The sequence below is a fragment of the Daphnia magna genome, linkage group LG7, assembly GCF_020631705.1.
Source record: "Daphnia magna isolate NIES linkage group LG7, ASM2063170v1.1, whole genome shotgun sequence".
NCBI classification, from domain to species: domain Eukaryota; kingdom Metazoa; phylum Arthropoda; class Branchiopoda; order Diplostraca; family Daphniidae; genus Daphnia; species Daphnia magna.
Window position 1 is genome coordinate 1,301,152 of NC_059188.1, and position 21,043 is coordinate 1,322,194.

Genomic DNA, 21,043 nt, shown 5'->3' on the forward strand with positions numbered 1-21,043 from the left:
GGAAAATAGCTATTTGCCACACCCACATCGTTTACTAACCACCGAAACACTCAGACTTGTATTGACCATCTCTCAAGCATAAACACCTCCCCTCATAAAATTCTTCGACGAAGAACACTTAGAGCATCTTCAACGGACAACTTTTTAATTCCTTGTTCTTTTAATGCTTGCTTGCCGTTAAATATTGCCCGATTCGATCTGACGAGAGTATTATCGCTATCCTGGACGGCTATAGCGAGGGTTTCTAGTAGCAGTAGGGTGATGGGCCGTGGAAGGCGCAATAATGTACATGCATCTTTGAGTCTATTTACCAATTGAAAATTATTAGGTAAATCACACGCGCCAGATAATCAACAAGATACCTACTCCTTAAAGTAATTCTCCGGTTTTGTTGTATACTGGCCAAAGAGCGGTATCAAATTCTGTTGAACATCAAAGCTCAGCTGGGCAGCCCCTCCGTCGTTGAACTGCCTCTGCAAGATTAGCTCTTCCAGCAGAAACTACAACGTTCAAACCGTAAGTTACTTATTCTGAGCAAAAGCTTGACATGACTAATACTTCGTTAACTTGAGCAGCTAATTTCTGCCACGCTTCGACGAACATTGTAGACGCCAAGGAATCCTTAAGCCACAACAAGCCAATGGCTATAGCCTGGAGCATAGCTGATCCTGTATTTTAAAGAAACAATTTTGTCTAACCAGATTCATCAAATTTATCTCGTAAGGTTAACACCTGTGGGTGAGAGGCTGAGCTGAATGAATTCATCGGGACTGGGAAGAGATCCCCACCTATCCAGCAAATCAAATATTTTAAAAACAAGAAAAAATCAGAAAAAAATCACTGCTTACTTATCAAGCCTGTAAGGTTGTGACTTTGCCTTCACTTCAAGCATCACAGCCTCCACTAAACGTCGAAGTAAGTCCTCCTGCATTCTTTTCAGAAGCTCAATTATGCTGTCAAACACGGAGCCTAATCGCAATCAGCAAAGCGTCATGTATTATAAAACGAAGGTTAGTTTAACGAATTCACCTTCTTCTTCTTTAGTGGTTTGTGCTTGTGTGCGAAGCCAAGGAAGTGAGGACTCATCGTTGCTGATGGCCTCTGCAGCTAAACGTTCAACGTTTTCCATCTGAACTTTGTAGCTATGCAACTGAACAAAAAACTAAACACCACAAGACAAAAATTTCAACAGTTAACAATCCACTACATACGTCAGAAACTGCGAATTTTACCGGTAAGTCTGCCCAGTCATCTAAAACATTGATAACCGCGGTTAGCGTATTAAGAAAAGGGCTGATGTTGGGTGACGATCGATTGGCGAACAGTTCATGGAATTTAGATTGACCGGCTAACTGTAATAACCGGATACGGAATTCATCCAGTAACTCAAGCTGTAAATCCAAGAACTGTAACTTGTGACCAGGTTGGGGTAAGATCTTGTAACGGTCTGTAATGGCCAACAACATTTGAAGAAACCCTTCACCACACTCGGTTAATCGAACATCGTCCTCTGCTTCCAAACTATCATCAACAGAGACGCAAGTCCAAGGCTGTATCCGAAATCAAAAGGATGTCCATTTTTTCGACTGCAACTGTAAACGGAATGACATGACTACAGGTTTAAGGTACTCGAAAACAAGTAAAACTTACACGCTCTCTCCAAGGTAATCCATCGGGCAAAAAACTGTGGCTGAGTGAGGACCAGTAACGCTGATGGTTGTGAAGATGGATAGGAAAAAGAGGTCCGCAGTTCACTTTCGAAGCTTAACACCTCACCAATAGTGTGTGCCAAAATGGTATCCTCCTCAAGAATGACTGGAGTGTCCTTTACAAGTTTTTCGACAGCAAGTTGGACGAGTCCCCGTGAGAAGTCTGTAAGTGCATTGTGAGGTTCGTATAAAGGTTGGACATTTGTTTCAATGAATTCGGCGTGGTCTCCTATCCACTGGAGAATCTGACGCATGTACCACTCGGGCTTGTCGCGGCGATTTGTGGGTCGATTGCCACCAAAATGATACAAAAATCTTTTCAGGAGAGGATATATCAATTCCTGGAGGGCTAGGCTATTTGAAGTAAACCTCGACAAAATCACATGGTCTCCGAAATTTGATGCGTCTTCCAACCTACAGAAGGTGAGTTTGAATACTTTTTAAAAAACGTTTCGCTTGAAAAAACATAAAAGAAAACTTACTGTTTTGGGGGATTTTAATTTTTTCGAGGCATTGAAAATATAACTGGAACTTGCTCATCACATCAGGTGGAGGCATTGTTTTCAAAACTTCTTGATTTGTGGAAATCAAAGGCCATTGTATAAGTTTAAGAGTTTCTTGCATTTCCCTTAAAAATAGGAAATTTGAGTGGTGGCATGTAAATTTAGAAATTTAAATGACCATACTTTCTCAGTTTTTCCTTGAGCAATTCGAACCAGAAAATAACTGTATCATTAGCAAACTTTTTGAGATTGTCACATTGGGATTGTTCTAACATGCAGTTATGTTGAACCAGCTTATTGTAGAGCTCAACAGCTTCCATATCTTGATTAGACTGTAGGCTGTGCTGTAATTTCTCACTAAAACAATTCAATGGGAGATTATAATACTTATTCTGTTACTACTTAAGAATGACAATTTCAAGTACCTTAGCTCTTCAACAGTCTTGACACATTTTAAGTAAGCAAATTCCAATTCAAGCCTTTCAATTTCCTGTAACTGACTGTCAAAATTGCTTAGAAATGTGTCTACACTTGTTAAATGTGATTTGGCTTCAATTTTCAAATTTGAATATTGATCTTCAAGAGTCACCAATTTCTGAGATAGCTCTTCAACCTCCTTTAGGGTATTTTGTACCTTTGTTGGGGCTTCTGTGCTTACCAGTGATAGCTGAAAAATTCGCGAAGAGTCAACGCACAAAGTAACGGGAGATACTAGCAAACCAACTAACCTTTTCTCTCAGGTTGTCTTGAACAGCTTTGGTTTCATCATAAAGTTCTTTGAGTTTGTGGAGCTGCTTTAGATCTGTGCCTATTTCTTCATTCAAGGCCTTGACAATTTTTCTCTGCAAATCCGGGTTCTCCTCAGACATTTCATTAAATGTATGACAACTTATTCACTATTTACAATGTAGTTCAGGTCGTCTGCTTTGTTTACATGTCATCAAAATTGCGACATTGCGAGCTTGAATTAAGGGGTGCGTAAAAGAGAGCAAAGGTCCACAAATTTCGAGTTAACAATTAACATCATATCATGGTGTAAAAGGGGTACCCTTGTACACCATGGTTCAAATTCCAATTTCCAAATCTCGACTTGTCAAGTTCTCATCTTCTTAATCCCCACTTTCCACAAAATTTTAAAGAAATTCCACAGAATATTTACACACAAAAAAAACAAAAAAACATTTAATTTTGAAAAAGATTTATTTAAGGAACGGGAATCCAGGTAATTTACAAAGTAATTGAACTTTATAAACAGATGTTAAAACACATGAAACCTAATTTTCTTCAGTATCCTTTATCGTAACTGATGTGCGGCCTAACTTAACGACGTTTTCCAAGAAAGGGTTTAGTGGGTAAGATAGAATTCCACTGTCCATGGAATCATTAAAAAACTTGATGAGATTTTCCGATCGGAAGGTGACTTTGAGATCACAATGAAGTTTTGAGATCGCACCTGTACCAGTAAACTTGGATGACGACTTCCACACATAGAGAAAAAAGTATGTTTATAAATTTATAAATGTATGTTACAAAGTAAGAAAAGATTTACCGAAACGGTGAATTTGGTTATGACCGGATCTTCATCAGGATAAAAATGCTGGCTATAATATTTATTCTTATTTTTCTTCCAGGGCTTATCTTCATCTTTAATTTGAACTTCTTTTTCATCTGTAATTAAACCATCACAGTTTTCTAGGTACTCAACAATTTACTTGCTCAATCAGTAAATCACCTGACGAGGAATCTCCACTCATTTCGATATCGGAGTCGATGGGATGTTTATCTTGAACAGGTCTTCTGCACAGCTTTCCCTTATGCAATTTGTTCAAATGCAGTTGCCGTAATGACCTGAAGTCTTTACCTTCAAGGGGTAGCTGTTTTAACTGGGTCCCACCATAAACTTGGATCAATATGTTGGAGATAACTTCAGGAATCATTTTTTTTGTGCTGTATAAAATGGTCTCATTTGGAAAAACCACAAAGTAAAATGTGGGTTTCATTCTAGAATGAGAAAGTTTTTCTTTTGCAGTTAACATGCTTGTGTATGTAATACTGCAAAACACTGCACCATCACTGGCTTGGCAGACTACACACTGAAAATTGGACATGATTAGATGTGCATTATGATAATAATTCTATAAATACCATTAAAATAATTTAACTTACTGGTAGTCGTACTTTGGTTTCCATTACAGCATGCAGCCTTGCTTCAAACCTGTGAATCGACTCAAAATTTACCATCTCATCTTTGTTGGCATCAACAATTTCAAATGCTTTCCATTCCTGTTTTGACGCCCGCGCTCTGAAAACTAATATTTAAGTTGCAAGGTAACTATTGTAACAAATTTCAATGATTAAAAAACACCTTTAAGTTTTTCTTGAGCTATCTCTAGTGCTTCTGTTGAAACCTTGATTGTAGCCATGTCTTGTAACGTTCAAGTCAATTACAGTGTAATTTAATAGATGGGTTTTTCATTTACAGGACACTTAAAAACAAAACTAGTTTTGCGAACTCCAACGAAAAAAATGTAGTATTTTTAATGCTAAACTTTTGAAATGGAATAGGGGCCGTAGGAACATGAAGACAGTTCTCGATGGACTAGATCAAAGAGAATTCATGCGGACATGCGGATTACGGTTTGCGGAATCGCGGAAAACGGATTGGGACGCGTCGGTCCAGCTTCCAACCCGTTTCAGAAGGATCGATTTTCGCTAATGAGGTAAGTCAATAAAGTCATTTTGATTTTCGGTTGGGTCGATCGGGTTATAAACAGTATTTAATGGGTCCCATACTCCCATGCCCCGTCGGGTTGAAATCAGGTTCACGAATAAGGATGCTCAACCCGATTATAAGCAATGGAATGTTTATTTGTATATCGTTTGAGACATTAGTCCCATATTCAATAAGAACATAGTAGACAAAAAAAATATTTTTATTTTACAAAATAATTTATTTTGTAAAAGTGTTTGCTTTGAACGTAATTAGTGTTAGTTAATGTTAATCTCCACCAACCAAATGCTAAGCGTGATACCGATTAACTAAATACAAGCATCCCTACCCGGTGAGTAAAAGCTAGCGCAAAAAGTGAACGAACCATGGGGTGAAAGTGTAGTGAATTTGCGTGCTTAGTGCAAAGTGAAACTATACGCAATAGTGATTGAAGGGAAAATAGCGGTAGGGAAAAAGGAAAGAAAGGACACATTTGTAAATCACACAAATCACAATATGAAATGAAGTAAGGGAATGCCGATTTGGCAATACTCAACCGTACCATCTTCTTTTTTTTTGGAGTCCGGATGGGCGTGAATCTCGGGGCTGGGCGGCGATCCTCAGTGTCCGGCGGCGATCCTCGGTGTCCAGCATCCTCTTCGGTGTGGTGGGGCCCTCCTAGATACATAAAAAAAAACATGGTTAGACACTTAAACGTTAAAAACATATACCTCAGTTTCCATGGCGACGATCTAGTAGCTCCAGCGGTGATCCTCGATGTCCAGCGCCCTCTTCGGTGGGTCGTGGGGCCCTCCTAAATACATAAAAAAAATATGGTTAGACACTTAAACGTTAAAAACATATACCTCAGTATCCATGGCGACGACGATCTAGTTGCTCCAGCGACGATCCTCGATGTCCAGCGCCCTCTTCGGTGGGTGGTGGGGCCCTCCTAGATACATAAAAAAAAACATGGTTAGACACTTAAACGTTAAAAACATATACCTCAATATCCATGGCGACGTTCTAGTAGCTCCAACGGCGATCCTCGATGTCCAGCGCCCTCTTCGGTGGGTGGTGGGGCCCTCCTAGATACATTAAAAAAAACATGGTTAGACACTTAAACGTTAAAAACATATACCTGTATATCCATGGCGACGTTCTAGTAGCTCCAACGGCGATCCTCGATGTCCAGCGCCCTCTTCGGTGGGTGGTGGGGCCCTCCTAGATACATAAAAAAAAACATGGTTAGACACTTAAACGTTAAAAACATATACCTCAATATCCATGGCGACGTTCTAGTAGCTCCAACGGCGATCCTCGATGTCCAGCGCCCTCTTCGGTGGGTGGTGGGGCCCTCCTAGATACATAAAAAAAAAACATGGTTAGACACTTAAACGTTAAAAACATATACCTCAATATCCATGGCGACGACGATCTAGTTGCTCCAGCGGCGATCCTCGATGTCCAGCGCCCTCTTCGGTGGGTGGTGGGGCCCTCCTAGATACATAAAAAAAAACATGGTTAGACACTTAAACGTTAAAAACATATACCTCAATATCCATGGCGACGACGTTCTAGTAGCTCCAACGGCGATCCTCGATGTCCAGCGCCCTCTTCGGTGGGTGGTGGGGCCCTCCTAGATACATAAAAAAAAAACATGGTTAGACACTTAAACGTTAAAAACATATACCTCAGTATCCATGGCGACGACGATCTAGTAGCTCCAGCGGCGATCCTCGATGTCCAGCGTCCTCTTCGGCCCACAGAGATTGCCCTCCTGATCAGAAATGAGAATTTAAAAAAATTTTTTTTTGAATAGTTGTACAACAACAAGTTTCAGCTTAATTCTAGCAGGCATTAGATACACAAATTACAATCACATTTGATACAATTCCTGCAAACAAAAAGTCGGTTATTATGATTCGTTAGTTCGTAGTCGGGGGTTTGTTAGGATTGACAGGGTATTTGAAAAAAAAGATATCGTGAAGAGGTCGAAACATAGAAAGCTTTGTAGAAAAATGGTTTGGTGAGCAACGACTACGGTAATTAATGCATAAATCAGTGAAGGATAATGGCCGACGCAGTGTTGTGCAAAAGTTACGAGTGAGGTGGATTACGCTTTACGCCTTACTTAAAGTAGCCTTATAGTCTTAACTTAAATTTAGACTTACTTATACTTAACTTAATCTACGTTTTCTTTTCTATCTAGACTTATCCAACTACCCAACAAAATACGGTTTGACATGTGCAACTAAACAAAACCAGTGCAGAGGCTAAACCCAGTGCGGGTGCAGTGCTTTTTTAAGTGTGATTGGTGATTGCACAAATTGTGAAACATATCCAGCTTGTGAAGGAACACTAAATCCATGTGCGAAAGTTAAGTGACACGACGGGATGAAAAGAGACAAATCTATTCTAGTGCATGTCGTGCAGGTGAGTGAGCTACTGAGATGGAAAATGTAAAACGGTGTTTTGGTTCTTCATTATTCAATTGCCCAAGGTTATTAATCTATTCTAGGTCATTTGTTCATTTCAAGAGATTGACCAAAAGAGGGGGAATGGCCATATCCTCGAGCTCACGTGGAAATAAAAAATGTATCCTTTAACTTGACCTTCAAAATTATTTTCCTTCTACTCTAAACTTTAATTCCTGGAAAGCCCAGGATGGGGAGCGTGTCGGCGTGTATATAAGGCGGCAGCCAACATCATAATTTACATTCGTGTAAGGCACTTCCTCTGTAACTGTAGGCTACTGATGCTCCAACACGGTCGACGGACGCTTTGCTTGTCAAGTATATTGATTTTCTCTTCGTTTGCTCCGTTTGGCTTGTTTAGCAGTAAATCTACGTTGTTTTGTATTGTAAAACAATAGTTCTAAACTTTGTTATTAGGAATTATCGAAATATCCCTACAGTTATACCGAAAAGAAACAAGTGTGACTAAGTTCTGTCATCTCATGTTTTACATGTAGCTGAAGTAACAAGTATTCCAACAATTACCTGGCATACTGCATTAAGAGAGCATCTGACTAGTGTAATGTAGTCGTAAATTGTTTAAACATTTAAAGAAATCTTTATGTGTAACATTTGTGTTTCTGAGAATTACCGTTTGCCATTCCTGTATGCTTTTTTTGCAAAAGGTTGCCAACCATAGAGGATGTAAAGGGGTTCTATTGCTTTGCCGTCCTTCTCTACGGATGCCCACCATTCCCTAAACATTGATACGAATCTGCCGACGTCCTTTATTTCAAATTTCGTTATCAGTTAACTACATGCTTACTGTCAATCAGATTTCAAATTGCTTAATGGAAAGATAACGTAACAGTATAGTACGTAACGTTTGTTTACATTTGAGTGAGATGACGTGTTTGCCGTCAGATGGAGTAAGCATCACAATAACTATAACGAGCAATCCATTTGCATAGCAACAGCTAGTTAACAAAATTATCTACGTAGCCTAATTGTGCTAAATGAATTGCTTTTGTCTATTTGTCAATTAGGATTTACACATCCATGAGATGTTTTTTGATTGGCGTTTCAATCTCGTTGCAGGTAACATGCCCCAATCTTTGAATTTCTAAATGACAATGATATTTTTCTCTCTTTGTCCAATGATAGATTGCATAGCAGGAAGATGTCAGTCGCCAAACGGCGTAAAAGATGTCACGATTAAAGGTGACGTTTATGTGTACACTCAACAAACTGCGGCTGAACGTTAGAGGGGATGGAGATGGCCGGGCATGATTCGAAGACTTGTCTGATCGTTGTAGGTTGGATTTCAGTGAGTTACCTCGTTGAGAATATGCTCAAATAAGCATGGGGGATTTCCAATTGATTTCGTTATAGTAATTATTAACGATGGCTCTTAACGATAAGAATAAGAAACGCCCGATGTTCCAGTAACGCAAGTTAGCCTACGTATCTTTTCAATTCGTTTGTTGTGGATTTTTCGTTGCATTCAATATTTCCTTTGCTACGCTCATGTTCTATAGCAGATTTACCAAAGTCTTTCAGTAAAGCTATTATCCATCAAAGCAACCGCAATCGATAAACGTATTCCTCCGCATCTTTGTTGCGTTATATTCATCGTTATGTTAGCCATCTAAAATAAATGATTCGAGATTCTTAACTTCTTTCTGCGCGTATTGTTAGCCCTCTTTTCAAGCTTTGCACCGCAGGGTCACACATTTCCTTTTTGCTATCGTAAAATTTGATTAAATAAACAACTCGTCATAATGAGAGCTTAAGTGCCATGTCGTGCTCGAATTTAATCAGTGGGGTAGTCAAAATTTCAAAAGGGCAGATGAAAGGTGAGGTTTCCACGGTGAAAAAGCGTGACTATTGTTGGACTTGTCAAGATTACAAGAGATCGTGGTGATGAAAGGGCATTTAAAAATGCAACTCTATCGCAACTGCAACTAAACAATTATTTCGTACAGGTGATTTGCTTTGCCCATCCATCCCTTTATTACGAATGCACACGGAACTTCCGTCTTTCCGATGTACTTGCTTTTGCCAGTGATGTAATCTACACGTCAATAACGTTGCGTCAAAGCCTCAAATCTCCGGTGAGTTAAAACAAAAAACTGCTTATCAGGTACCTTTATTACTGTAAATGAAGCATATATGAACAACGATCACCACATGGTGAGCAGTTGAGCTTGAACTCTGTCCAGCTGAACGTTGTAACCATTTACGCTAGACTTTAGCTGTTTTCCAGCATGAAAGGGACCATCATTTTGCTTTACCTTTTAGTTCTGTTTGGAAACAGGCAATCTGTTTCTCTAACAAACAAAGAAAAGCAGGTTGATCAACCTGATTTAACCGACCCAGATGCATTTGAAACGGACATTGGAAATTGGGATCGGACAAATGTAGTCTCAAATTCACCTGATGGTGATGGCAAATCAATTGCTAGCAACGCGGTCATTGCATATTTGGCACAGCAGAGACGTAAAATCAGTAAAGAATCGAACTTCCCTACAATGGTGGCCACCAACATCAGTGAGCAATGTCATAATGACAGTGTAGCTTACCACGAAGCGTACCTCCTTCGAGTCGATTGGGCTAAGCAAAGTAAGTCTTTACTTTTACCTTTAAATTTAATTATCTAATAGATCTTCTTGTTATTCAGTGTACGAATCAACGGGAAAACTACCAGAAGCCCTACATTACAGTGGCAATTTTCACGGCCAAGGTCTCTTCGACGAATGTATCTCTGTGCAAGCGTATTGGACAGACACTTCGTTCCAGGGCCAGTATTGCACGGTATTCTTCGATTCAGCCATCGTGATGCCATGGGAAATAGAAGAAGAAGAAACCGTGGACAACGAATCGAAACGTACCAATTGGGTGGGCATCTTGCAAGTGCTGGAATGGCTCTACGACGGACCGAAACTGAAAGAGCCGAAAGTGCGGGACACTGACCGCAACTCACGATATTTGGCTGCTGTTGATTACTGCATTCCTTCTTCGTGCACTGCAGAAGATTTCCGTTGGTCTATCGCTCAGCTGATTGGAAGCAGAGCCATAGATAACATAACTTATGAAGGCAATTCATATTACACTTCCATGGTAGCTGTCAGCGATGACAAGTATTGCTACACGAAAGAGAAGACAATTGCCACACCCGATTTCAATGGTCCCGACATTGCTGTGATGTACGTTCTTTTTCAGACCATTTTTCTTCTAATCTAATTGTTTGATTTCTTTGCATTCAACAACCAAAGCACCACGCTCAGTCTTCTTGGATGTATCGTTCTTGCGGCTACCGCTCACGATGTATGGCTAACTTACCTAAATCGATCAGTCCAGCCGAAGAAAGTCACTCTGTCATTGCAAGCGTTACGCTGTTTTTCAATGCTAACGAATGGCAAGAAGCTATTGTCTACCAAATCAAATGCTGTTGATAATCTGGCTTGTTTGAACGGGATGCGAGTGTTGTCCACAACTTGGATTGTTCTGTACCACACGTACTATCAAGCTATCGTCAATCCAATGTACAATCCTCTGACGTTTTTGAAGGTAGAACAGGAAGATGTGATCTCAGACTTAAATTGTATCTATTTGTTGTTTAGGATGCGCTTGAATGGCAATTGCATGGTGTTTTGAACGCCACTATCGCTGTGGATACCTTTTTTCTGATGAGCGGACTGCTTGTAACTTATTCCTTGATGCGCGAGCTGGATCGCAACAATGGACGTTTCAACATTGGCTTCTTTTATCTTCATCGTTTCCTCAGGTAAAATTTTAAAAGGACGTTTTTTTATGCTATTTGTGACTAATTGATAATTGTTATCTGTATAGGTTGACGCCTGTGTATGCAATCATTTTGGGATTCATTGCCACTTTGTTAGCCTACCTCGGTTCGGGACCCAACTGGCAAAATGTCCGGTACTTGAGCTTGGCTTGTCGCTGGAATTGGTGGAACAATCTTCTTTATGTCAATAATTATGTCCTCACTTATCCCCTAGAGGTTTGTTTAAATTGCGCACAACGATTAACTCGTAATGTTTCTCTAATCCCTTGTTTCTGTTTGCAGTGCATGGGTGAAACGTGGTACTTGGCTTGCGACATGCAAATGTTCCTATTGAGCCCTTTGTTTATCTATCCTCTATGGCGATGGAGAAGAATCGGACTGAGTTGGGCTATTTTCAATATAGTGGCACTTTTAAGCGGGACTATTGCCATTTTCATCGTGTGGAATCTACCGGCCATGGGCTTTTTCACTAGACCGTATGATTTCAAAATGCCACATTGAAATTTCCACTTATCAATAGCCAAGAATTATATTCTTTAGAACCGACACCAATAATCCATATTATTACTACGGTTATTACGTTCAAATATGGACCCGATTTCCGCCATACATCTTAGGGATCATGCTTGGCTGGCTGCTTCATAAAACTAAAAATAGGAAAATTAAACTGAACAAGGTATACGCCACAGTTTTTCTAAAAGCATTTGTCGATTAACTGCTGCCTCTTTCATTGTACAGGGCGTCGTCATTAGCGGCTGGTTTATTGCATCTTTAGTTGGTTTGGCTGTTCTTTATGGCATGGTTCCATATTTAAACGAATATGAGGTGCCCGACATGAACGACGTAGCTCGCGTTTCGTATGGAGCGCTGCATCGTTTTGCTTGGGCCTCTTCCGTCGCGTGGATCGTCTTTGCTTGCATCCACGGTTACGGAGGTACGCATTGAACTTTTAGTATTTAAAACATATTTCTTTAAATGTATTTTATTCCGTAAGGTTTCGTGAACCGGTTTCTATCGTGGAAGGTCTTTATTCCACTGGCTCGTCTTACCTACGTCGTTTATTTGGTTCATTTCACTTACCTGACGGTCTATCACAGCTACATTAGGAAGCCTTACTATTACACCAAATTCACTCACGCTGAACATTATTTTGGAGTCCTGTTGATGGTATTTTTCATGGCTTTTGCCATCTGCCTAACGGTGGAGGTCCCTCTTTTGAACCTGGAGAAACTCCTCATCAGGCCCAATCGCGCAAGTATATATACCTCTATCAAAATGAGGAAATGTAATTAAAAATTAATATTCTTATTTCTATTTTTCATTTTCTTTTTTCACGAAGAAAAAGCTCTGGTTGGTGACATTGAAATCGAGCAAGCAATTCCCAGAATAGAACTGAATTATGACAAATCTACCGATGGTGAGCTGTAGGCTAGTTACTTTTCCCATGCATGTTTTGGACCCCGTGTCTTTCATTGTGAAACCTTATCAAATTTCTCAACTTTAAATGACTATACCTGCTGAAATATCAGGCAGTTAATACAGTTTCACTTATATTAGCGCAATTCTTGATGCTTAATTTCTAATAAACTCTCACGCTTCAACTGTTTAATTCACAAACGAACGTGTGTGACATGTAAGATGTTTTGCAACGAAAATTACGAGTAGAGGAACAAACTTTATCGTTTGATTAGAAATAAGTGTTTAAATAATCTTATTCTGCCTATATAGCTTCATTCGCAGATGAACGGGAGGAATTGGCCGCAGTCAATATCATCCCACCGGTAATTGGCGGTGGGGACTGCACGGACGCACGCACCTTTTGGCGTACTGCTCATGTTCGGCTCACCTGCCAGCCAGTTGACATGGCTAAAGTTCTCGCGTGAAGCCGCCCATGTCCAGGTGTTCTTCGTTGAGCAAAGAGCTGACGTCTCTAAGCAGAAAAACCCCGACGTCCAAAATCCAATTTTAGTGAACAGATTATCTGTGTAAAGGAAAAAGCCATTAATGTTAACATTCAAAGGAATTTCAATGTTAGTAGTTTCAATCAAGAAGGTAATTTACCTTTCCCTATTATGGAAGGTAAATAAGTTCCAAACTCGGTCTGTTTGGCGGCTGATTTGAAGCTTATGAGTAACCGGCCGTTAGTTTTGCAAAAATTATGGGCATCTATCCAGGGTGTCTTTAGAATTTTAAAGAGTAAATTCTTTGTAGTTCATTAAAGAGAAGAGTTTAATTTACATACCTGTCTATTGATAGGGCAAACGCAACCTGTCGGCAACTTGTAGCAAGGGAAACCTTGGAGATTGGAACATTCTAAATCGATAAATAATAATAATTTTTTTTAATAAGGATCTTTTTAGATATTATGAACGTAGATACCGTTAGGATTTGATGGCCTCTGAGTTGGCGGAGTTGGGGGAAGTGAAGTTTGAGTTGTCGGAATGGTCGGCCGGGGAGAAGTAGTCGTCGATTCCGGTTTGATAATTGAAATTTCAATTCCGGACAAAAATCGATTAGCAGTTCCTTCGTTACCTGCGTGCCAAAACATGTCAAGTTCAGTTTATCGTAATACTATATTTCAATTAATCTTACCAGAAACCAAGGCGAGAAAGCAAAAACCGGCCAAGAGAAAAGCCATGCTGTGTTCCATGATGTCAAGAAACGAATGAATCCCAAGACTCTTTCGCTTCCCTATTTATACCAGCAGTCTTGTCTTATCGATTTCCGTCTTTAAAACAAAGCCACTTGCCCTTTAGGAACTGGTTTTAACAACGAACTCTCAAAGGTAGGTCAAGAGAGGTTAAAGACCCTTGTACCAGAAACCGTTGAGATCAAGAACCTCCGGTCAGACAGTCCTAAGTTAACAGTTGAAAATAAGAATCGAATAGCTTTTGTTGGCATTCAAGAATGTATTTAGTGGTAAAAAGATGAAATTGCACTATCAAAGAATAAATTAGAAATGTAGGTGTGAAAAAGGTAATTTCATGCCGAATGATGGACTCCCAATTTATTCGCAAAGGAAAGGTAGAAATTGGCCGCAGTCGATGTCATCCCATTGGTAACCTTCCGTTGGCACTGCACGAACGCAAGTGGCACGAGGAAGATTCGTATTATCTGGTTCTCCGGAACGCCAATCGGTGAAGGTAAAATATTGCGGGATGCTCGCCCAAGTGTACGCAGTCAACGCGTAAATACCGGACGTCCAGAATCCGACGAATTCAAAGATGTCGTCGGCTCCTTCAAATTTGAATTTCAATCGGTAAGTTAAACAAAAGATGAATGAATATGTAACGGATGCATATACCTGCGCCTATCAGAGAAGGCAAATAAGTTTCAAGTTCCAGTTTCTTGGCTTGCGACTGGATGCTGACCAGTTTACGACCGTTGGCTGCGCAATAACTGAGAGCATCAATCCAAGGTTTTTGGTTACTGATCATACACACGCATCCGGACGGAAGTCGATAACACGGGAAACCGTTCAGAGAAGGACAAGCTGAAAATCGATTCCAAAACCATGAATTTCAGCAACAACATCAACCAAAACACAACGGGACTTACTGTTAGCACCTGGAGGTGTTGGAGTTGGGATCGGTGGAAGCGTCGGCGTCGGTTGTGGCGTTGTCGTACTGCCAACCGGTGGATTAGTAGCCGATTCGTGTTTAGTGATGGTGATGCCAATTCCCGGTGCAGGGAACTTATTACCAGCCAACATACTAGCGATGAATAGAGGCTTCATAGCCAGAAGAGGTAGCAACAATTTCCTGGACTCGTCTTCGCTTTTTTTGACGTTATCGCTGTTGCCGATTGCTACCACCACGTTGTTTTCCGTCGGTGTCCCAGGTCTTGGAGTAGGTCTCTTTTTATTAGGTAACATGCTACCGGCCAGCAAGCCAGAAGCGACTACCAATGGCTTCATAGCCAACATGGGTAGCAATATCTTTTTGTCAGCTTCGTTCAACTCGACGTTACCTTCAGTGTTTTCTACCGTGGCCATCGGTTGAGACTCGTCCGGTTGGTCTACGGCAGATTCGAAATGCCCTTCTTCATGGTGGGCTTTGCCTAAAAGCACAGCGTATTTACATGTTTAGTTGACAGTTTAATCTATGCATAAATGTAAGGGAAAAAAAAGTGGTTTACCAGAAGCGAAGACGAGGCAAAAAGCGACGAAGATGGAGAACAAGATATTGAAGCTCTGCATTTTCTGCGACTGATGTGATTTAAGACATTTGCGTCTCGCTTTTTATAGGACGACAGGGTCTGCGATTTCCGCGTTCATTGGCATTAAATTGTTTTAAAACATGCCTGACCTCTGATTGAGGTGCAAAGGTTGGAAGAGGTCAACACCTGAGCACCAATAGCATTCGCTTCCTATACGTATTACACAGGTATTTCGTTTTAAAGAATAAGGTCAAATGAGTTCAAACTTACCAATTCAATCACAGGTATTAAAATTCCTGTTTCACCTGGACGTCCATGTCATTCTCTCGCCGACCTCACAACCGTCCACCTGAATTCTCTGATTTTGTGTTCGTCGAGGAATCACAAGGATGACCAGTCTACTAGCTTTGACGTTAACCTGTTTTTTAGTGTTAGCTGGAGAAAGCCTGGCCGTCCCTGTCGATCAAACTCAGGGTGTGAATTTATTATCAGCTCTAAGAATGAATTTTCCGCTGTTTAGTTACACGACGCAAACTTCTACGTTGACCGAGACCTCGAGTAACAACGCAATGGCTCCCTTCTGTTGTCTGTGCCAGGCTTGTCAACGTCACTGGACCGTAATTATTTTTGTGTGACTATATAATCAATGTAATCAATGAAGTATAAATTCTCAATGTTTATTAGATGCCGACTTCAACCAAGAGGCCAAGACGACAATGGGCGCATTTTCCAAATGGAACAACCTGAAGTCCTCACTTTTGATGACGAGATGGGTGAAGCTGACGCTCTCGTACAATTGCAGCCAACAGTCACGTTAAAGTACGAATAATTTTGTTCAACCTAATTTTGAATGTTGATTATGTCTCTTATTCGTTTACAGAGTGGAACCGACAGTCATGCCGGATAATCTGGAAGCGAATTCAAAAATGAGATTGGAAGCGTCCTGGTCTGATCCAGCACATAAGGGCGAAGGTATTGACGGCCAAAGTAGTCCAGGCTTAACTGATGCCATCAGGGCATTCTTCAATGTTGTACAAATCGAAAGGACGACGTCGACGGTGCAATCAACCACATTTCTGCCATTCACGACGAAAACTATTTTCATTATGAAGTGCACGCCACTGCCTTTCACCGTTTCTATTTGTTCACGAGGACCAAAAGGTCCCAGACGGGACTAAGCATAGCATCAATTGAATTTATTTTCGAAAGCCCCAATCAACAATACCGTCCACAAACATCATTTAACTTAATTATTTATTGACAAATGCTAAACTCTGTATATTTTTCTTAACGTGAAATAAAAATGTAGTTCCAAATTTTACTCGACAACGGTATATCGATACTTTACTGGTAAGATTAGAAGTAAAATACGCCCATCAAGCGACGTGCCCTAGGTCAGTGATCCTTGTTTTACCTTTTATGCTTTCCCTTTCGACCTTGTTTGCGTCCCCCCAAACACCTGAGGGAAATGTTCGCAGCCGTCTACACTATAATTACAGGTATTTCCTTCTTGACCTATAGGATCACCTATTTCCGCGTTTGTTGACCTTTTTCGCATAGTAAAGGCGACTAGTATCATGAAATAGCAGATTCTGTTAATGGCTGTAGCCGAATGAATCGTATTCTCTGCTGTGCGCAGGTGTCCATGCCCCACCCTTCGTCTACCTACAATTCCTGTAATGGAACTTAAACAAAGAATCGATGGACGGTCTATTTTTGAGTTCATCGCGGACAACTTGTTTATCTTTTCAAACTTAAATGGGGTCATGTTCTTATTAGATTTTAGGTGACGTTGATCATTTCCGTATGATTTTGACCTTTAAATTTTTCTCACCCCGACTCCTTTCATGGATTTCTCAGGAAATCGTTGTCCTTGCAATCTTTCTGCAGTGGGGATGGTGCACATTTTTGTTTTTTCCGCACGTGTTGTTGCGCGACCTTTGCGATGTTTCGTTTCCTCACTCTGCCTCTTTGCAAAGATTGCCCACCTCAAGACTGAATTTCATCAGTTTTAGTGTACACTTGTCAGTGGTTAGACCAAGTAATGGGACTCTGCAATTAGTAAATGGATTTTGGGACTTAATTTTGTGTGCTTAAGTATCGTAGACAATTACGTGATAAAGAATTGCATCAAATAATAATAATGCAATCGGACGTATACGTCACTCGTTATCGCAATTATAACTGTTCTTCCTGATGACATTTCTGGTTATAGTTTGACGTGTCGACATCGATATCGTAATTTTTGGTGGAGAATGGCGGTTGGATAATCGATCTTGGCCAACATCTCACGATTAGAGGTAAGTGACTGTACTAGAGACATCGTGAAGCAATCATTACCGTTTTTCTTGTGTTTTGACATATGCTGTCGCCTAGACCGGTAGTTAAGGATTTTCTGTTATGGGCGTCAACTGCAACTTGATTTTCTAATTAGGTTCACCATGGGAATTTCCATTGTCCCATCGTGTTGTTTCAATCAAGTTATCTTATCGAATTGGAAATGTAAATTTCTCGGGGGTGATGAAATTCTGCTACTTCCTCGTATCAAAGCCGTTACGTCGTTTTAATCATCGAACGTGAGTTGCGTAGAAATAGGATGCTCGCTACATTTGGGGCTTAGATATTTGCCCACCTTTTTAAAGATGAATATTTATGTTTGGAGCATTTTAAATTGCATCTTATCGCGCGTAACGGATTGTGATTGCTTTGATAATGGGTTTTGCGATTGCGTTGCGGAATGCAAATCACTGACGATTGTTTTGATGGATTAAAGTATCTGATGTTACGGTATCAGCTTTTCACCTTGACGGTAGGGTGCTCTGTCAATGCCAGATTGCCTTCGCTTTTTAAAATGTAATTGCTACCGTTAGCGTCCTTGATATTCCTCAGTATCAGTGTTAAAGGCGGGAGAAATGTTCAAGCAGCGATTGCCATAAATTCCATTAGAAATGCTCTTTAAAATTTGACATTTGTAATTTCCATTTAATGGCCAATAGATGCAATTTTTTTTTCAGTTTGCAAAAAGTAGTTGAATCTTATGTAATTATCTGTATAATGTCGTCATGGAAGAAACGTTGTCTATAGTTAAATATTCACAAGTTATTCTTCAAGTTAAATTTGTATGGTACTTTGGACCGGACAACACAATTCACGTCTGGGAAACTGGAAATCAATTTAACTCTTTAATTGAAACTGATGATGATTGATGCCATAGTCTATTTGTTAATTGGCGTCGTAGTAGATGATTAATTGACTCCCGTCGTTTATCTTAAGGTAAATTGTTTTGTTTCAAAGTCACGCAAAAACTTGTTAAAGCCATAGGTAGTTAATCCATTTGTCAAGGACTTGATTCTAAACAGCTCCTAGCCAAAAAGAGGCAATCCCCTCTGATTGATTGTTTTAAAAATAAGCGGGATCGTGTCCGGTAATATTTCACTATAATGATTATAATACTGCAATCTGAACATTCTGCATCAGATTCTAGTAAAGTTAGGCAAACAGGTAACGGAGTTGAACCTGTTCACCTAGATGCGTTCAGGTCTGAAAGTGAATTGTTCCAAAAGAAATTTCAAAAAATCTACATTAGCAACTGAGAAGTCATTGGGCAGGTCGTAAGCAGTAAGATCCCTAAAATGGACCAGTTCTTGGAAATTAACACTCTAGGGTAAACTTGAACCGTTAAAACATGTTGGCTCCAATTCAAGCAGGACTTCGCACGATGCAGCAGGATAGGGGTCTCCATCCATTTATTTCAAATATTCAAAGTGCCCATCACAAGTATCAATTATAGTGTAGTCCTTCCGGAAAAGTAGGATGGCTGATAACAGCTGAATTCAAAAGAATATTTCTTGCAGGTTTGGGCCTTGAAAATCGATTGATCCCTAGATGTCACGCGAATCTCGAATTTTATTCAAATAATATTTTGCAACCGATTAAACTATTCAATCTTGAAATGTTTTTTTAATTCCGCTGTGCTCATCCTCTGTTGGCCATTTTCCGTGCTAATTCAACGATAAAAATATATGGCGAGAAAATCACGTATATAAAAATATATCATTCGATTACCCTTATGGCGTTTTATGTTTAACAAAAACTTTGTCTGCGTGCTGGTATCCCAAATCTTTTAAAGAAGGGATGTTCAGGACAGCGGCGAGGGCCTTTTAATTATTAATTTCGATGCCAAACCTATTATTCTCGAGTGTCTTTGAATACGTTTCGCTCTTGAAACAATATCGAATAATGAAAAATGTATAAAAGACATCATGCGGAACATGGTACCCTGCTACAATCTTTGATGGGTGGAACAGCTGGATGATTGATGAATATCTTGCGGGATTGCACGAATACATCTGCAATTAAACTGTCTGTCTGGATCGCTGTTAGTTCATCAGATTTTATAAGCTGTGCGTCTATATACCTGTTTCCTAGTCTTCTATGGTGATGCAATCCGCATTCCTTAAAATATGGTAATACATTGATATCGTGTGTGTTAACACAATGTATATTACATATGGTTAAAATGCTATCATATTTGTACTATTTGTACCAATGGAGGTAGTTTAATTCTGTTTATTTTTGTGTGTGTTTACCCGTAGGCCGTGGCATATGTTTTGTGGATTATTTTTAAATGCATTATAAGGGGAATTTTTTAGTATATTGCTTTCTTTTGTTAACCATAAGAGCAGCGTCCACAGGATTTGTTTTGGGTGAATCTTATTGCATTCCAGCGGCATTCATTAACACTCAAGGCACATCGGGACGTCTTAACCTGTTTCCCATTTTGATTTCTACACCAGAAGACCCCACAAGATTTAAGCACGCACTTCTAGGATAAGATAATACTATTGAGAATACCAAACCTGTTAGGGCAGTTTTTCTTCACATGTGCATGTTTTCCCTTCAGGGAACCATATCACGGTCAACGACATCTTTGCTATGAGTTGGAAAAGGTTAAGCGATAGAAATCGCATCAGAAAATGTAGAGCTCAACCGACAACATGGTGGTGTAAACCTGTACGAGCAGTATAGCTATTGGCTATAAAGAGTCCCAAAAATGCATGCATGTTAGTAATTGATTTATTCCGTGATGAATCCCCCGTATAATTTTCACATAATTTTGCATACATATAACACAATTTTCTAGAAAATTTTGACACCATTCTTGGGAAGATTAAGAACGTGAAATCTCTGTTGATTTTATTAATAGACGTCGTGCAGGTTACTATCGATAAGCGAATAAAGTTAAAAATGATGGTCGGAGTATTCTTTTTGTTACCTAAATGCATATCGCAAGGATTTCGGTCGATGTAGAGTGCTCCTGTTTCTTTAAATACCATGGAAGACGCCTACAGTGAAGACGCGCGTTAGAATTCAGCATTCCTCATATCCTGTTTTTCTTACGATTTTATTTTCGGAATTACATTTGAATGAAAAGTCCGCCTTTTTTTATGCGTGTTTTTAATTTCCTGTATCATTACGTAACAAAATAGGAGCGGACGTTGAACTATGGTATGGTAAAACCAGTTTTGCTGCAAGTCTGGAGTTCGGGCATTAATAAACTTCACATTTAACTTCGACCCTAAAAGCGATTGCAGAACCCGGAACCGAAAAAAGGATGGCCATTACTTGATTCTTTCTAATTTTGGAAATAATTAAAACGAAAAATTATAAGAACAACAACTCCTTCCCAACGCTGTATGTCC

The 21,043-nt window shown here is 39.9% G+C and overlaps 6 protein-coding genes and 1 long non-coding RNA gene across 12 annotated transcripts; 3 read left to right on the forward strand and 4 right to left on the reverse strand.

Moving 5' to 3' along the window:
- Window positions 1-27: 27 nt before the first annotated feature.
- On the reverse strand, window positions 28-3,177 carry LOC116926152 (RAD50-interacting protein 1). Its single transcript, XM_045176303.1, is given in 13 exon segments — window positions 28-303; window positions 367-500; window positions 559-668; window positions 733-788; window positions 849-969; window positions 1,030-1,162; window positions 1,233-1,547; window positions 1,549-1,592; window positions 1,651-2,123; window positions 2,188-2,337; window positions 2,396-2,569; window positions 2,638-2,879; window positions 2,941-3,177. Coding segments are annotated over 13 exon segments (2,304 nt in total). The 5' UTR covers window positions 3,082-3,177; the 3' UTR covers window positions 28-92.
- Window positions 3,178-3,215: 38 nt separating this feature from the next.
- LOC116926157 lies at window positions 3,216-4,322 on the forward strand. Its single transcript, XR_004395879.2, has 3 exons — window positions 3,216-3,434; window positions 3,501-3,711; window positions 3,844-4,322. It is a non-coding gene; the product is annotated as an uncharacterized LOC116926157 (long non-coding RNA).
- LOC116926156 lies at window positions 3,394-4,766 on the reverse strand. The gene is made up of 5 exons (XM_032932969.2): window positions 4,578-4,766; window positions 4,379-4,521; window positions 3,945-4,305; window positions 3,762-3,880; window positions 3,394-3,690 (listed from the first exon to the last, which is right to left on the reverse strand). Exons 1-5 carry the CDS (start codon window positions 4,633-4,635, stop codon window positions 3,487-3,489), a joined length of 885 nt encoding a protein of 294 aa, XP_032788860.1. The 5' UTR covers window positions 4,636-4,766; the 3' UTR covers window positions 3,394-3,486.
- On the forward strand, window positions 4,410-12,745 carry LOC116926158 (nose resistant to fluoxetine protein 6). Of its 6 annotated transcripts, none has more exons than XM_045176301.1 (18): window positions 4,410-4,540; window positions 4,778-4,932; window positions 7,135-7,358; window positions 7,444-7,717; window positions 8,065-8,307; window positions 8,425-8,476; window positions 8,543-8,705; window positions 9,364-9,492; window positions 9,680-10,000; window positions 10,059-10,584; window positions 10,654-10,948; window positions 11,002-11,165; window positions 11,231-11,399; window positions 11,466-11,659; window positions 11,724-11,859; window positions 11,922-12,117; window positions 12,178-12,438; window positions 12,523-12,745. In XM_045176301.1, the coding sequence occupies exons 9-18, from the start codon at window positions 9,910-9,912 to the stop codon at window positions 12,609-12,611; spliced, it is 2,121 nt and encodes a 706-aa protein (XP_045032236.1). In that variant the 5' UTR covers window positions 4,410-4,540; window positions 4,778-4,932; window positions 7,135-7,358; window positions 7,444-7,717; window positions 8,065-8,307; window positions 8,425-8,476; window positions 8,543-8,705; window positions 9,364-9,492; window positions 9,680-9,909; the 3' UTR covers window positions 12,612-12,745. The 6 variants fall into 6 exon arrangements, with proteins under 6 accessions (XP_045032236.1, XP_045032234.1, XP_045032233.1 ...); XM_045176299.1 differs by lacking the exon at window positions 8,065-8,307 and having other exon boundaries at window positions 7,444-7,520; window positions 7,589-7,717; XM_045176298.1 differs by lacking the exon at window positions 8,065-8,307.
- Window positions 12,746-12,766: 21 nt separating this feature from the next.
- Window positions 12,767-13,919, reverse strand: LOC116934429 (C-type lectin BfL-2). Its single transcript, XM_032941968.2, has 5 exons — window positions 13,776-13,919; window positions 13,563-13,715; window positions 13,426-13,496; window positions 13,245-13,362; window positions 12,767-13,164 (listed from the first exon to the last, which is right to left on the reverse strand). The coding sequence occupies exons 1-5, from the start codon at window positions 13,831-13,833 to the stop codon at window positions 12,914-12,916; spliced, it is 651 nt and encodes a 216-aa protein (XP_032797859.2). The 5' UTR covers window positions 13,834-13,919; the 3' UTR covers window positions 12,767-12,913.
- Window positions 13,920-14,078: 159 nt separating this feature from the next.
- LOC116926160 lies at window positions 14,079-15,510 on the reverse strand. The gene is made up of 4 exons (XM_032932971.2): window positions 15,321-15,510; window positions 14,742-15,242; window positions 14,488-14,676; window positions 14,079-14,420 (listed from the first exon to the last, which is right to left on the reverse strand). The coding sequence occupies exons 1-4, from the start codon at window positions 15,379-15,381 to the stop codon at window positions 14,191-14,193; spliced, it is 981 nt and encodes a 326-aa protein (XP_032788862.2). The 5' UTR covers window positions 15,382-15,510; the 3' UTR covers window positions 14,079-14,190.
- Window positions 15,511-15,752: 242 nt separating this feature from the next.
- On the forward strand, window positions 15,753-16,667 carry LOC116926161. The gene is made up of 3 exons (XM_032932972.2): window positions 15,753-15,958; window positions 16,026-16,160; window positions 16,222-16,667. The coding sequence occupies exons 2-3, from the start codon at window positions 16,075-16,077 to the stop codon at window positions 16,517-16,519; spliced, it is 384 nt and encodes a 127-aa protein (XP_032788863.2). The 5' UTR covers window positions 15,753-15,958; window positions 16,026-16,074; the 3' UTR covers window positions 16,520-16,667.
- Window positions 16,668-21,043: the final 4,376 nt, after the last annotated feature.